The sequence below is a fragment of the Oreochromis niloticus genome, linkage group LG5 (assembly GCF_001858045.2).
Source record: "Oreochromis niloticus isolate F11D_XX linkage group LG5, O_niloticus_UMD_NMBU, whole genome shotgun sequence".
Classification (NCBI taxonomy): Eukaryota; Metazoa; Chordata; class Actinopteri; order Cichliformes; family Cichlidae; genus Oreochromis; species Oreochromis niloticus.
The window spans coordinates 12,669,412-12,684,838 of NC_031970.2; the positions used below are offsets into that span (position 1 = coordinate 12,669,412).

The window sequence follows — 15,427 nt, forward strand, 5'->3', positions numbered from 1 at the left end:
TTTAAAGCACTAGTTAATGAGTTGCTTTTTTTCCTTAATAGGAATAAGCATAACTGAATGTTACTGACGGTTGCAATCTCTGCAGGGAGCGGTACCAGCTGCGTGAGGCCCGGAGGATCCGCGACCTGGACCGGGTCCTGCTGGGCTACCAGACGTACCCCCAGGCTCTGACTCTCGTTTTTGACGACCTGCCTGGCCCCGACCTCCTTTGCCACCTCACCATGGACCACTTTGCCGTCAGCGGCAATGAAGCTCATCCCAGAGGAGGTGTGGCCAGCAGGGGTGCAGAGGGCGAGGTGCAGTGGTGCATTTTTGTCCCTGGAGCCGACAGCAGAGAGAGGCTGATCTCGCTCCTCGCTCGACAGTGGGAGGTGCTGTGCAGTCGAGAGCTTCCCGTTGAGCTCACGGGCTGATAGGTTGACAGGAATGACAGACAGATAGGTGACTGCTCAGCTGCTGGTTGGTGGGTGGAGTCATCATGTGATTGGGTTCATTTACACATGGACTCAGGGTTTGATTGGTTTAATCTCAGTGTTGGGCCATGGAGTCACTGCAGGAGGGACATCGGGAAGAGAAATCTGATCTGAAGATGAGGAGAGATGAGGACAGATTTCTGTGAGGAGGATGAACACAAAATTAAATTTCCTCCTTTTTTTTGGTTAATAATTGACAGAAATTAATAATAACTGGGGTGGAGTCGTGGGTGAAAATATTGACTCACTGCACTAGATGATAAAGGCATTTCTGTGCTTTTGGGGGGTTTTTTCTCAGCATTTCAGTTCTTTGGAGACGGAGGAACAAGCCACCGATCAAACACAGTTTGAAGCTTAGTGAGACTTTATCCTGAGCTTAGACTTCTCACTATCAGTACAATTGCTGCCCAGTCAGATGACGGAGGGTGTCAGCTCTGGTCAGAACACAAAAAGGGTACGGCAAAATGGGCGAAAACCAGTGCTGTGACTTTGGTTCTTCCACTTCTTTGATGTTGACCAGTAGAAGCACAGAATGCCACTAAGCTGTTTATAACTAACCATGATAGTGATGTTATCAGAGTTGTTTGGATTATTTTGGCCTCCTGTAGTGAGCGGTACCAGCTGCGTAAGGTTGGAGGACCCACGGCCTGGATCAAGTTCTGCTTTGCTCTCAACAGGTGTTCACACAGGAAGAGAGTAGAAGTAGTGACCAGACCCGTGAAGCATCAGTGAAATTCAGCGACCTGTAGTGATGATGGGAGAAAGAACCATTGGGCAGGTCCTGAGTAAAACTTTGAGGCCAATGCGAGTAGGATGGGGTGCCAAATTTAAAAGGGTTATCAAGGCTAATGGAGAGCTATGTGAAGCAGAGCGAGGGGACAGAGTCACGCACAACACTTTGGTTGCTGTTGTCTGTTTACATTCTTTTCCAGGAAGTTTCTATCTGGCGCCTCCTTCCTGATGTTGTGAGAGATGAACATAATTGGTCATAGAGCAAAATGTCGACCGTTATGTCTCTCAGACAAGAAAATGCAGGATTTTATGACCCAGTAATCGTCTAATCTAAGACAGTGACACCGTAATTTGAAAAATCTGAGCAGTCATTCTTCTTACAGATTGGTGGGAATCTGGCTCCTTGCCCCTCAGTAGTGTCTGCTCATCACTGGATTACAGTTACAGACAGGAAAAGAGGCCCGTGACCTTGTATGAAGCCAAAATCCTGAGATTTTTATTTTTTTTTTTGCACAATTTCCCCTTCTTGTAAAGCATCTAACCATGCATTGTATATTCTTTTTTAATTTTTTTTCATTTTATAATTTTTTTCTCTTTTGGGGGGAGGACGGGGTTGTAGATGTTACACAGACAGACTGGATTTGCACAGCATTGGGCGCTGCAGATGGTCCACGGGAGCTCCAATACTCCTAATTCAGGATTATGTTCTGGTTCATCTTCTAAGACTCCGTCTTATCCAGAGTCGGATCTGAAGGTGGATCACCTCCATTTGCTGGACATGTTTAGCCTAGCTTAGCACAAATACTGGAAGCAGAGGGAAAAGGCAAGCATAGCTTTATCAAAACGGGAAAGAAAACATTTAAATAACTCCAAAGCTATTTGATTTACTTGCTTTTATTTACTGGCTTTAAAACCAAAAATAGCTTCTTTTTTTTTGTGTGTGTGTGTGTTCCCATTCCTTCGTGTGTTCAGCCTGACTGATGATGAGATTGGGGGGGGGTTTCATTTGAAATAGCACAAACACACAGCTGCTCGGCACAATCTTTTCTCTGAATATTTTATTTCTTGCACATTGTAACTGATGAAGCAGTATTACTGAACTGTATAATGGAGCTTTTTAATAATATGATATTAATATAATTGTTGCTTTTGGACAGACGGATGTTTCCCATCCTGAAACTTATTTTGTAAAAAGACACAAGGGTCCTGATATTATTATCATCATGAACTCTGAAATGTAGTATTATCATCGAGTGTTATTTTTAATATATTTTGCTTTGTGTTTTATGTAATTTTGTTTTTCTTACAATACAAATGACACCTAGGATGCTCTCCCACCCGTCACCACTGTTGTTTAACATTATCGGGCATTGTAAATGGGAAATACCACTGAATTAAAATGAAACCGAAAGCTTTCCCATGAAATATTAATTCCTATTTTGGTGGTGTGGTTCTTTGAAAAAATCAGCAGGATTTAACCAGAGTCTGCAAACTTTTCAGCTGATACAGCAATCTGACCAAAACCAAAGGTCTGGTTCACTCTGCGCTTCTGTGGAAAATAACTGACAAGTGTCCGGCTCACCGGGAGCAAAAGAAATAAAAAGAACTTCGAGTGATGTGCTGATTACACTAGAAGTCAATTTCTTACTCATTCTGTTACTTTTTTGTGGGCGACGAGATCAAAAACTGCACTTTTTGTTTTCTTAGTTTTGTTTTTTTTGTTTGTTTGTTTTTCTTAGAAAATCTGAATCAAGTTAAGCTTGGCCAGCTTTAGCCCAGCAGAAGTAAAAATCATAAAGACTGAAAATTGTATGTTTTCCTTCACACCTCGGTCACCGTGAGGACTGCACTGTGCTTTTGTTCTTTACCTTTTGATTGTGGTGACAGAAGATAAATAATTTGTTGTTGCAAAGTAGAAATATCCTTTTCTGTATTTGTGATATTTTAGTAGCCGATGAGCAGGTTGTCTGACAAGCCTTAAAACTCGGACTGCAAAATTTGATAAGCTGGCTTTACTTAAATTAAAAACCTATTTGAGAAGTACAAGTTAGAGTTGATTAGGAGTTCTCTTTAATTTTAAGTTAAATGCACTTTATTAAAAAAAAAAAAAACTCAAAAAACAATAAAACAATGTCTCCATAAATTGCTTTTTTGTCAGTATTTAAAATGTTAAAAGAACCATTCCCCAACTCTCTGTGAAGGGTATCATGGCTGTTGATCAATTGTCAGTGATCAATGGTTGTTAATCAAGGGTCATAACAGTTTGTATATTAATGATCAAGATACTGACCTCTCAGCCCACCAGTGGTGCTAGTTTCAGTGACTATGCAAATTTATTGGTTGGGGAAACCTGCAGTTGGCTGCGACTGAAGAAGTCACTTGGATGTTTCTCCCACTGAAAACGCCAGATAGAACTCGGGTACCAGCACCAGCCCTGAATGATCAGTGCAGCGAGTCATTGATCTCTACTAAAGCGTCGGTCATGGTGGCCAAATTGTAACCACATGCACACCCGAAACCTCATCACACATCCACAACAATTAAAATCTAAACACAACAGAACTGAAGTTATAACCACAACATGATTACAGACTACAAGCTAAGCTTTGTGCTTAGCATCAGTGTTTGTATTTTTGTACTCACATGTTTACTTTGATGTGAAAATAGACTATTCTCAGGCTCAGTATACATTGGAAAAGCATGTTTAAAGCACTAGTTAATGAGTTGATTTTTTTTTTTCCTTAATAGAAATAAGCATAACTGGATGTTACTGATGGTTGCAATCTCTGCAGGGAGCGGTACCAGCTGCGTGAGGCCCGGAGGATCCGCGACCTGGACCGGGTCCTGCTGGGCTACCAGACGTACCCCCAGGCTCTGACTCTCGTTTTTGACGACCTGCCCGGCCCCGACCTCCTCTGCCACCTCACCATGGACCACTTTGCCGTCAGCGGCAATGAAGCTCATCCCAGAGGAGGTGTGGCCAGCAGGGGTGCATTTTTGTCCCGGGAGCCGACAGCAGAGAGAGGCTGATCTCGCTCCTCGCTCGACAGTGGGAGGTGCTGTGCAGTCGAGAGCTTCCCGTTGAGCTCACGGGCTGATTGGTTGACAGGAATGACAGACAGATAGGTGACTGCTCAGCTGCTGGTTGGTGGGTGGAGTCATCATGTGATTGGGTTCATTTACACATGGACTCAGGGTTTGATTGGTTTAATCTCAGTGTTGGGCCATGGAGTCACTGCAGGAGGGACATCGGGAAGAGAAATCTGATCTGAAGATGAAGAGAGATGAGGACAGATTTCTGTGAGGAGGATGAACACAAAATTAAATTTCCTCCTTTTTTTGGTTAATAATTGACAGAAATTAATAATAACTGGGGTGGAGTCGTGGGTGAAAATATTGACTCACTGCACTAGATGATAAAGGCATTTCTGTGCTTTTGGGGGGGGGGGGGGTTCTCAGCATTTCAGTTCTTTGGAGACGGAGGAACAGGCCACCGATCAAACACAGTTTGAAGCTTAGTGAGACTTTATCCTGAGCTTAGACTTCTCACTATCAGTACAATTGCTGCCCAGTCAGATGACGGAGGGTGTCAGCTCTGGTCAGAACACAAAAAGGGTACGGCAAAATGGGCGAAAACCAGTGCTGTGACTTTGGTTCTTCCACTTCTTTGATGTTGACCAGTAGAAGCACAGAATGCCACTAAGCTGTTTATAACTAACCATGATAGTGATGTTATCAGAGTTGTTTGGATTATTTTGGCCTCCTGTAGTGAGCGGTACCAGCTGCGTAAGGTTGGAGGACCCACGGCCTGGATCAAGTTCTGCTTTACTCTCAACAGGTGTTCACACAGGAAGAGAGTAGAAGTAGTGACCAGACCCGTGAAGCATCAGTAAAATTCAGCGACCTGTAGTGATGACGGAAGAGGTGTGGCCAGCAGGGGTGCATAGGGCGAGGTGCTGATCCTTGAAAAAATCAGCAGGATTTAACCAGAGTCTGCAAACTTTTCAGCTGATACAGCAATCTGACCAAAACCAAAGGAGGTCTGGTTCACTCTGCGCTTCTGTGGAAAATAACTGACAAGTGTCCGGCTCACCGGGAGCAAAAGAAATAAAAAGAACTTCGAGTGATGTGCTGATTACACCAGAAGTCAATTTCTTACTCATTCTGTTACTTTTTTGTGGGCGACGAGATCAAAAACTGCACTTTTTGTTTTCTTAGTTTTGTTTTTTTTGTTTGTTTTTTTTTCTTAGAAAATCTGAATCAAGTTAAGCTTGGCCAGCTTTAGCCCAGCAGAAGTAAAAATCATAAAGACTGAAAATTGTATGTTTTCCTTCACACCTCGGTCACCGTGAGGACTGCACTGTGCTTTTGTTCTTTACCTTTTGATTGTGGTGACAGAAGATAAATAATTTGTTGTTGCAAAGTAGAAATATCCTTTTCTGTATTTGTGATATTTTAGTAGCCGATGAGCAGGTTGTCTGACAAGCCTTAAAACTCGGACTGCAAAATTTGATAAGCTGGCTTTACTTAAATTAAAAACCTATTTGAGTAGGACAAGTTAGAGTTGATTAGGAGTTCTCTTTAATTTTAAGTTAAATGCACTTTATTAAAAAAAAATAAACAATAAAACAATGTCTCCATAAATTGCTTTTTTGTCAGTATTTAAAATGTTAAAAGAACCATTCCCCAACTCTCTGTGAAGGGTATCATGGCTGTTGATCAATTGTCAGTGATCAATGGTTGTTAATCAAGGGTCATAACAGTTTGTATATTAATGATCAAGATACTGACCTCTCAGCCCACCAGTGGTGCTAGTTTCAGTGACTATGCAAATTTATTGGTTGGGGAAATCTGCAGTTGGCTGCAACTGAAGAAGTCACTTGGATGTTTCTCCCACTGAAAACGCCAGATAGAACTCGGGTACCAGCACCAGCCCTGAATGATCAGTGCAGCGAGTCATTGATATCTACTAAAGCGTCGGTCATGGTGGCCAAATTGTAACCACATGCACACCCGAAACCTCATCACACATCCACAACAATTAAAATCTAAACACAACAGAACTGAAGTTATAACCACAACATGATTACAAGCTAAGCTTTGTGCTTAGCATCAGTGTTTGTATTTTTGTACTCCTCAATATGTGACCAAAAGTGCAAATAACTTAATATCAGAAAGTTACACTTGAAAAGCAGAATATATGTTGGGTTAAATGCACCAGTTTATATTCAGTAAGGACATTGCTTGTATTTATAGTGTACAGGAAGAGAATACACCCGGGTGTTTCCAGGATTTTTTACAATTAGGTTGCACAACACTTCCAATAAAGTGCTGCTTTAACGAATTGTTACATCCCTTTACAACATCAGTATGCCAAAGCGACTTTTCTTCTGGTTCTAGTGAGAAATGGAAAGATCTATTTTTTAGTGATGTTACTAATGTTCCCAGCTCACTTGTAGCCCCTTTTCCACCAACCTGGGACCAATCTGGCATCTTGACAATGATGACTCTGAAGCTGAACCGAGTCTGCACTAGTGCAGGGCTGGATCAATCTGACTATCGATAACATGCTGGTATTGGTCTCCAATCGATACTAGTGCGACGGGATCGCTGCTTTATTTTTATCCTCTAAGTCTAGTATGTAGCTGAGCATAATGACACTGAATTCTGTTAAATAACATGCACTATGAAAAATGTCTGAACCGTTTACTGTTAGTCTTATGACTAAAATAAGACAAAAGTTGTAATGAAGCACCAGATAAAAGAATGAATGTGTAAATCAAGCAGTTTACCTACTGGACATTTCACCTAAGTAAAGCTGTCTTATTTCTTTTTTCTGGCTTAAATTAAAAAAGCAGTGTGGAGGTGGTGCTGCTACATTTCCTCTACAGCTCAGTGGAAATGCACACCAGAACTCATCTGCATCATCAAGGGAATCCAAACACATCTGGGCCCCGTGGGATTATACATGACTTTCCTCTCGGCTCCAGGCCGCTTATGCTCAGATCGAGCCTCCACAGCTCTGGAGCTGAGAGGCGATACAGATCATTTAGCGCAGAGGGGGAGGACTGCAGCCTTTGGGGCAGGGGAGGTCACATAATCGGCCTAAAAACTTTTATTGTTTTGATTGATCTGGAGTTCATCCTCTTATGCCAACAAGAAATTCAGAATTTCTATATCAGATAGTATTCCTGGCTGTGTGACGGAGACTTTCAAACAGTATTTATACCTTTGTCTGGATATAACAGAGTGGTTTGGAGTTTCATCGAAGCTAAACAAAAAAACCCACAAAAACGTCTGCACGACTTCTGAGAATTTTCAAATGCAGGTTGTTGGTTGACTTTGACTCATGACCTCAGTATTTCTAATCTCCTGGTACCCGTCAGCAGTAAATCACTGTCACCGCTTAGTGAGATTTTGATGACTTGGTGGTTTAGTGGCACGAAAAACACTGCTGACTTTCAACTCATTCAACTTCCTCTATTTCCTGTCTGTCGACGCTGCTCATCATGAAGATCGGCTGATTTCCTTTTTAGGGGCACTTTAACAGGCCAAGGCCAGAGATACTGTATCAGGAAGTGCCTGATCAGCAAAGCTTGTTATTTGACCCATGCCTGCCATTCTATGCCTTCCAGCAGGTCAAAAGACCAATAGGAAAGAATTTAAACCTGATATTCTGCTTTCATGTGAAAGAATAACACTAAAAAGAGCCAGTATGACTTAGTAAATCATTTTGGGGGAACAAAGGGTTAGTTGGGCAAGCACAGGAGGACTGTGCTATTACCTCTGCTGTTTGGAGCACCCTCTTTTAGTTATAATTTTAAGATTTCACATATCAGGACATAAAGAAATCATTTGTTCCTTTCCAAGTCTTAAAGTTAGATCAAATCAGATAAACAACAACAGTGTTTCATTATTTATTTAACAGAAATTACCCAAAATAACCCGAATGAAGAAATAGTGTGTGAAAAACTAAGTAACCCTTAGTTTTGCTTAGTAGAATTAAGTGGAAGTAGTTTTGAGAGTTTGCTGGTCTGGAGCATTCAGGTGCATCTTAACCCAACACCAAGGAGGGAAGACATCATTCATTCTTCAGTGAGAAACATTATTCACAAGAAAAAAGACATTCAAGACCAGTGATGGGAATAACGGCGTTACAAGTAACGGCGTTACTAACGGCGTTACTTTTTTCAGTAACGAGTAATCTAACTAATTACTATTCCTATCGTTACAACGCCGTTACAGTTACTAACAAGGAAACGCGGTCCGTTACTATTTTTCAACAAACAGACGGTTGAAGCTGTGTTCAGCTTACCGCATCTTATATCAGCTGCAGGAAGTAGCTGTAAGTAATCTGGACGCTACAGCTTTAAGCAGCTGCGCGCTCCCGCGGACGGTAATCACGAGCACTGTCTAGCACAACACCTGGAGCTCAGATGGTACAATCGCATGAGTGCTGCTGTTTGACTGAGGAAGAATAAAGTAGTCGTGGTAAGTCAATCACATGACCACTTAAAGACAAAGCAACAAGGTGCCAGTTTATAAATTGTGTTGATAGGCCACGTAAAACCAGAGTCATGATAAACAATATATACGCGGCGTTTTTTCCTCAATAGTTTCGCCACCTTAGCGCTAGCAAGCACTCTCTGCTTATGAGCAAAAAAACAAAACAAAAAAAGTTTTAGGAGTGACGGCGAGAGAGAGAGAGAGAGAGAGAGAGCAGGAAAAGAGAGAGAGCGAGTTTTGAAATGTGAGATTTGTGACGTTTAGCGTGTTTGGAGTGTGTAGTTAATGTGTTGTCTTGTGTAGTTAGTGTGTAGTGTTGTGTTTTGTGTTGTGTGTCAGAACAATGAGGCGACTGCTGTCTCCAGGTAGAAACAGAGGTGATACACCTGCTGCTGTCAGGCCTGCAGGTATCAGGCTGTGATGTTCTCCTTTATAGTGGACAGAAATGATTTTTTTGGAGCGGCACAAATAATTTGTGGCATCTTATTGAAGGACAGCTGATTGTTCTGTAAATAGTTTGAAATGGTTATTTAAAAAAAGGGTAAAAGTAAATGGCTGCAAATAAATTTGTTGTTTGCAAAACTTGTGCATAGGATTTTAAAATTGACAATTAATATTTGCATTTGAAGTTATGAAATATGATTCATTAAAGATGTTTGTGGTTGTTACAGTAAAAATATAACTTTTTCTACTCTGATTTTATGTTTTTTGTCTGATTTTAGATCAATTCTGGTTGTACAGTATGTCAAAATGGGAACATAACTGTAAATTCAGGCACGTGAGGTTGCGCTAAAAAGAATGATACCAAAAAAGGCAAAGTAAATAGTTTTTAAAGGTAAAATGTGGAGAGAAAATCAAGAGTAGTAAAAAAATGGCCAATTACACCCTGGACCCCAGGGGGTTAAACGTTCTTTGTTTTTTTTTTTTTAAGTAACGCAATAGTTACTTTTCTAAGTAATTAATTACTTTTAGAATATTGTAACTCAGTTACTAACTCAGTTACTTTTTTGAAGAAGTAACTAGTAACTATAATTGAATTACTTTTTCAAAGTAACTTGCCCAACACTGTTCAAGACAGCCACCAGGAATGGATGTCCCAGAAAATTCACCTCAAGGTCAGACTGCGCAACACTCAGAGAAAATGCAAAAAGCTCAGGACCTACATATCAGGCTCATCTGTTACTACAGAGAGTCCTGTGTAAGCTTTCTTTAAAGTTAGCTAACATTAATAGCTGAGCAACTAAAACTATAAACATTAAACATGAAATGTGGCAATTAAGACTTCTTGCTATAGGACAGATGTACTGCTAACATTACCATTATCTGTTTACAGTTCGATTTGACTGAGTTCACAGTTTAGTTTGGTTTGGGATCCAAAACCAGCTGAGTCAACTCCATTTTGTACATAATGGCACAGTGCCCCAATTTTACTTTGTGGCCAACATTTAACAGAATAAGGGCTGTTTTATGCTCCCACCAAAGGGAGGGAGCCTGCAACCGGGTCTGTTGGTTTGTCTGTCTGTCTGTTAGCAAGCTAGCATCCAGTTTTCAAGATATCATGTTAAAATTTTCCATGATGGTGGCCACCAATAACAACTCTAGCTGATTTAAATTTGGTGAAATTCAAAGTCAAGTTCACATCAAATCTGAAAATCAGTAAAAACTTTATATTACCCACAATTTTGGATCGTCTTCAAACTTCACAACAATGTACTAGGCCTTGAGGGACATGAGTACCTTGGTTGGCTAAGCATTTGACCTTGACCATCATTGTTAAGTCAAAGTTCACCATGATTACAATGATGCCATATAGGCTGATGTCATCATACTGTAATAAAAATATCATGAAACGATGCTCTCTGCATCGATGTGTTCTTGTTTAAGAAAACATGCAGATGGGAAGGTGAATTTTCTCAAATCAGACAGAGATGATAATAACAAATGTAGAACATCTCAAATCTTGAGCTCAGAAGCAAAGAATCAAACCTTCTCACATCAGCTGCACATTTTAAACTTGCATGAACTTGTGAACCACTTTTAACCTGGTACATTGCGAGGTGTTCTGGATATTGCTGAATGCAGTTAAAGGCTTCTTTGACAAACAGCTGGAACAGAGAGGCATCAGGGAACACCAGAGGGATGTGACACTGATAGTAAATCCATTCTCGCTTCCTCTTATCTGTCATGCTTTTCTCATCCGTTTGGCTGTTTCCCAGCTGACTTGAGGCATTTTTCGTCTCAGGCCACTCTCCTTTTCTGTCTGATTCATGTTTGGATTGCTCAGGAGTCCGCAGTGAATGGTGTCGTTTGCAGTAATTGTTCCCGATCTTCCTCATGTCTTTCATTGTATTTTATGTGTGTGTGTGGGGTTTTTTTGCACTTGTTTCTCATTTCCAGCTCACAGTGCTGATCCGAGGCATTTACTGAGGTTGAGGTCACTGGGACACGGGGACATCCGTGACCCAGTGACCTCACCCCACCCCACCCCATAAATTTTACTGAAGTACAAAAGTGCCAACGGTTTTGAAACAGTGACAGTGCATTACTATTGCAGCTAGTGGGGCTATCAATCAAAATGTGTCACAAGATCAACATTTTTTTACCTATTGTTGGCCCCTCAAGAAATGCTTGTGCTCAGCTAATTTACTTTAAACAATCTGTTTCGTAGCATTCCATTTTGAATGTTATTAAGAACCTATTTAAATTTCAAAACATATTAAAAATAAAACAAATCTTGTAAAAGACTGTAAATTGATTCACTCCACTGACTCCCCCTATGTCTCCTAACATGGACATTTTCAACCTTAATTCATTTTTTAATTAGTAAACATGAACATGGACCCAAGTCAGTACATATGAGACAGAACAGATGAAAGACTTCATTGTTACAAATACAACGGTTGGACATTCATGCCCAAAGACATGAATCAGTCGATTAGAGGCTGAATATTTCTTGAACTCCCCAGAGACTGTGTTCCAATAAAAGTGTTAATGTGATACATTAAGACACATAAACAATTTTGGAGTAAATAATATATACATTTATGCATACACTGAAAACAGAATATCTCATAAAATTAGAAATCGTATTACTATTGAGCTCATAAACTTCATTAGTGCCTAAATTTATATTTAATTTAATATTTGCTGTCCCTAATCATGGAGTTTTGAGTCTCCCGTTAATAAAATCTCATACATTTAATTGTTAAAAGTTTACATTTTTTACACTAAGATGGAGTTTTCAACCTGCTTTCTTTCGAATGACCAACAGGCTGCAAACAGACTGTATGTGAAAAATCCTCATGGCCACCATGACATCACCCACAGTCTCAGCATTTTGTTTTCATCTTAGCTTTTCCAAACCAGGTGTCAGGAGTGATCCAACCGTGACACTGTGGGTAAATCTTTCAGGCGACTCAGCCTTGCTTGCCTTCTTTGTTCTTCTGATTGCTAATGGGAATCGCTGCACTGTACATGCTGCAAGCCAAGAACTTCGTGTCACTTATTGCCCAATGATGGGAACCATAACTGGCTTCTCAGTCATAGACATCTTCAAACCATCAGTAGGACGATGACCAAAATGCTCAGCTTGAAACTTTAATGGTAGACTAATGGGTGCTGCCACAGTGGCTGCATTCATCTTTTATATACAGTCTATGGTTTTTACCAGGATACCAGATGAAGCAGCAAAATACTTTAATTTTCCAAAAAGAGGGAAATTTACTTGAGAACTGAAAACAGCTACATTGGTAATTTTTTTTGTCAAACCCTATTTAATTAACCTTCTAAGTTTAATTAACCTTGCCAAGTGTATCATATTTGATACAGAGTTATGCAGACCTCTACATCAGTGAGAAATGTTGTCATTTATTTTTTAAGGGAAACAAACTGCAGGCAAAAAAAGAAAGACACAAATCAAACCTCATATATGCAGATTAATATTTAATATTTAGTTTTTTTTAAGTGTCAGAAGGTTGAATAAATACTCCAAAGCGGGCGCATACACACACACAATTGCAAGTTGTAAACATGAGGGAAACTTAAAAAGCTTCTGACTCGTGGTTAGATTCTTCTAGCCGTTTGGAACATCTGTCAGAATAAAGTCTGCCGCTGGAAAGTCAGTGAGCAAGGCAGTAAACTGTGGTAAACCACTCGCTTCCTGCTATTGTTCTGTCTGACCCTTGACCCCGTCTCCAGTGACAGACACCTTGCTGTGTCTGTTCATCGAGCCTGGCTGGATTAAAACAGGAAAGAAACACAGCTTTTGCATTTGTTCACGGTTGTCATTCGAAGCAGACGAGGAATTGTGTCAGCTCACAAGGAAATCCGTCCAAATCACACTGCTACACTGGAACGACCAGGAGGGGAAATCCACTTGAAGCTCTGGGTTGGGAGAGGAGACGAATTCTCACAATCTCACTGCTGCTCTTCTGAGACACACCTCACAGGATGAATATCATTATATCACCATCTATTACAAATATTTAGTAGCATTAGTTAGAGGTCATTCAAAACATTCTGCTTTAGAGAATTAAAAAAACAATATAACTGCATTTTAACACTGGAAGAGCACATATTTTAATGAAGAGAAGATATTTTTGAGAGATCCCAGTGTGTTAGAGTAAATGAAGCACTGTCATATCACATCTGTGATCTGAAACTATCAAAATATTTAGCAGATAACTTCAGGAGTACAGTAGTTAGTAGATACATCTGTGACTTTGCACCCTAGTTCTGTTCTGTCCTTGGTACGACTTCAAATTACAACAGGAACAATTGGTCTACTCTGGGGCTTTTATTTTGAAATACAACTGCACTCTCTTTGCCTTTCCTCTGTCAGACTTCTTGACTGCAATGCAAATTTTGATTGGCCACCAGGGGGCGGTTGCTCTGGCTCCAAAAAGACTTCCGGTTGTATAGAAATCTATGGGAAAACGCCTCTTATCTCCCTCACTTTTTGACATCAGTAAACACGTTTGGGCTTGGTCACTTGTTTTCAAGTCATAGTGAATAAAACATCTCATTAATTTTTTGTATTTTTTTTTTCCAGTTTAAGAGTCATAGAAGAGGATAATAATAATTTGTCTGTCACAAGTGGTTAGCCAATGAGCATGCGTTTACAGAGTCAGATCCACTCCTCGCTTGTCACATCTGATTGGTAAATAGAAAGATGGCAATGGTGAACATGCTCAGACTGAGGCGTCATTAAGTGTCTGTGGAAGAGGTCTTGTTGATGAAGCTTAAACACACCTGTCTCCACTCCAGTAAATAAACACACACTCACCACACAGAGAGTGCAGAGGAGAGAGAGCACAGGTCAGGTTGACCCAGAGTGCGAGTCACAGGCTGGCATGGCTGAAGATACAGAAAATAAGTAAAAATGCAGTTAGTCTGCTGGTTAGTGCTGCTCTCCAGGTGGGAGGTGAAACACGTTATTAACACGGTCTGAGATCCAACATCAGGGTTTGTCCTGGGTCAAAACGGGCTTTTAGGGGTGACTACACATGCGAGCAAGATGAGCCTGTGTTACCTGAAGTAACACAAGTCATTGAATTTCCTTTTGCTTTGCATGGTCTGAAATCTGTTTGCTTTTTTTAAAATATAGTTTTATATATATACTAATATTGTTTTTATTTCATTGTTAATCATTTTATCTTCACTTCAGTTTAGTTTTAGTTATATACAGCGTGAATTTGGTTTTTTTGTTTGAATATTTTTTAGGTTCTATTGAGTTGTTTTTTAAGTTTCTTTGCAAGTTTTAGTTTTTGTCTTTTTAATGTGCGTGTGGTATTTTTAGGGACAAACTTAAAGAAGTTTTGAGCAGATGTTACTACACTTCCTGTTATATATCCAAGTGAACAAATGAGCCAAAGTTTTATAAGCGTTGTTGTGTTGACAAATGACCTCACTGACTAAAACTGAATACATTTCATGCTTATTTTTATTATTTCCTTAGCTATTTTTCTAAGCTGATAATATCATTTCAGTTACTTTATAGAGTACTTTGTATGTTTATAAACAAGTTATTTTTAACGCCTACTTTTAGTTCGTAGTTTAGTTTTAGTTAATGATAATAATAACCTTGGATAAGAGCATATTAGGATTTCACTATTTCAGTTTCAGTAACCGGAGATCAGACCACCAACGCCTCACTGCAACCTACAACCCCTCCTGTGGGTGGTGGGTCCACAGACCTGGCTCCTAGGTGGGACCCCTGTCAATGCACAGTTATCTCTGCTATTAGGGTCTTATGAATCACACTTGGTCTGGCTCTTCAGTAAGAGCCACTTTGCCTTGGGAAAGGCAAATCCCCCCTAAAAACATACCCCCAGGGGATCTCTAGGGCACACAGTGGCAATTCACTTCCTCCAGCTCTTCCTGGGGAGAGGGAGTGACCAGGGAGAGGGATGTCTGGGTATGTCTGTGCAGACTCCAGAAAATGGAAAGATGAACTTCATTGCATACTGTCCAGCTTTTTGATATCTGTAACTAAAGTAAAGTTCTGTTTTGATGTTTATCTCTTGGCTGTTTGGGAATCTGTGGTCTGAAGTCATCACAGTTGATTTCCATGGGTTTTTTTGTGTGCGACTATACTGCTCGTTCTCTTGTAAAACAAGTGTCTCTGCTGTTACTGGGGGAGTGGTAGGAGGTGATGACCTTCCTACTGGGAGGTTCCTATTCTACCACTTCGTGTGTTTTTTTTTCTCTTTCTTTCT

At 40.3% G+C, this 15,427-nt stretch overlaps 1 protein-coding gene and 1 long non-coding RNA gene across 5 annotated transcripts in view; one reads left to right on the forward strand and one right to left on the reverse strand.

The window, feature by feature from the left end:
- The window catches only part of nisch (nischarin), a 26,691-nt gene extending 24,055 nt beyond the window's left edge, over positions 1-2,636 (forward strand). For both annotated transcript variants that reach the window (XM_019359129.2, XM_019359130.2), the window contains exon 28: positions 86-2,636. In XM_019359129.2, coding sequence (XP_019214674.1) covers positions 86-413 — 328 coding nt within the window. In that variant the 3' untranslated portion in view covers positions 414-2,636. The remainder of the gene's footprint in view (positions 1-85) is intronic.
- Positions 418-5,144, reverse strand: LOC112846892 (uncharacterized). Of its 3 annotated transcripts, XR_003220098.1 has the most exons (3): positions 4,008-5,144; positions 3,496-3,639; positions 418-583 (listed from the first exon to the last, which is right to left on the reverse strand). It is a non-coding gene; the product is annotated as an uncharacterized LOC112846892 (long non-coding RNA). The 3 variants fall into 3 exon arrangements; XR_003220100.1 differs by lacking the exon at positions 3,496-3,639 and having other exon boundaries at positions 3,967-5,142; XR_003220099.1 differs by lacking the exon at positions 3,496-3,639 and having other exon boundaries at positions 4,008-5,140.
- Between the last annotated feature and the right edge of the window lie 10,283 nt (positions 5,145-15,427).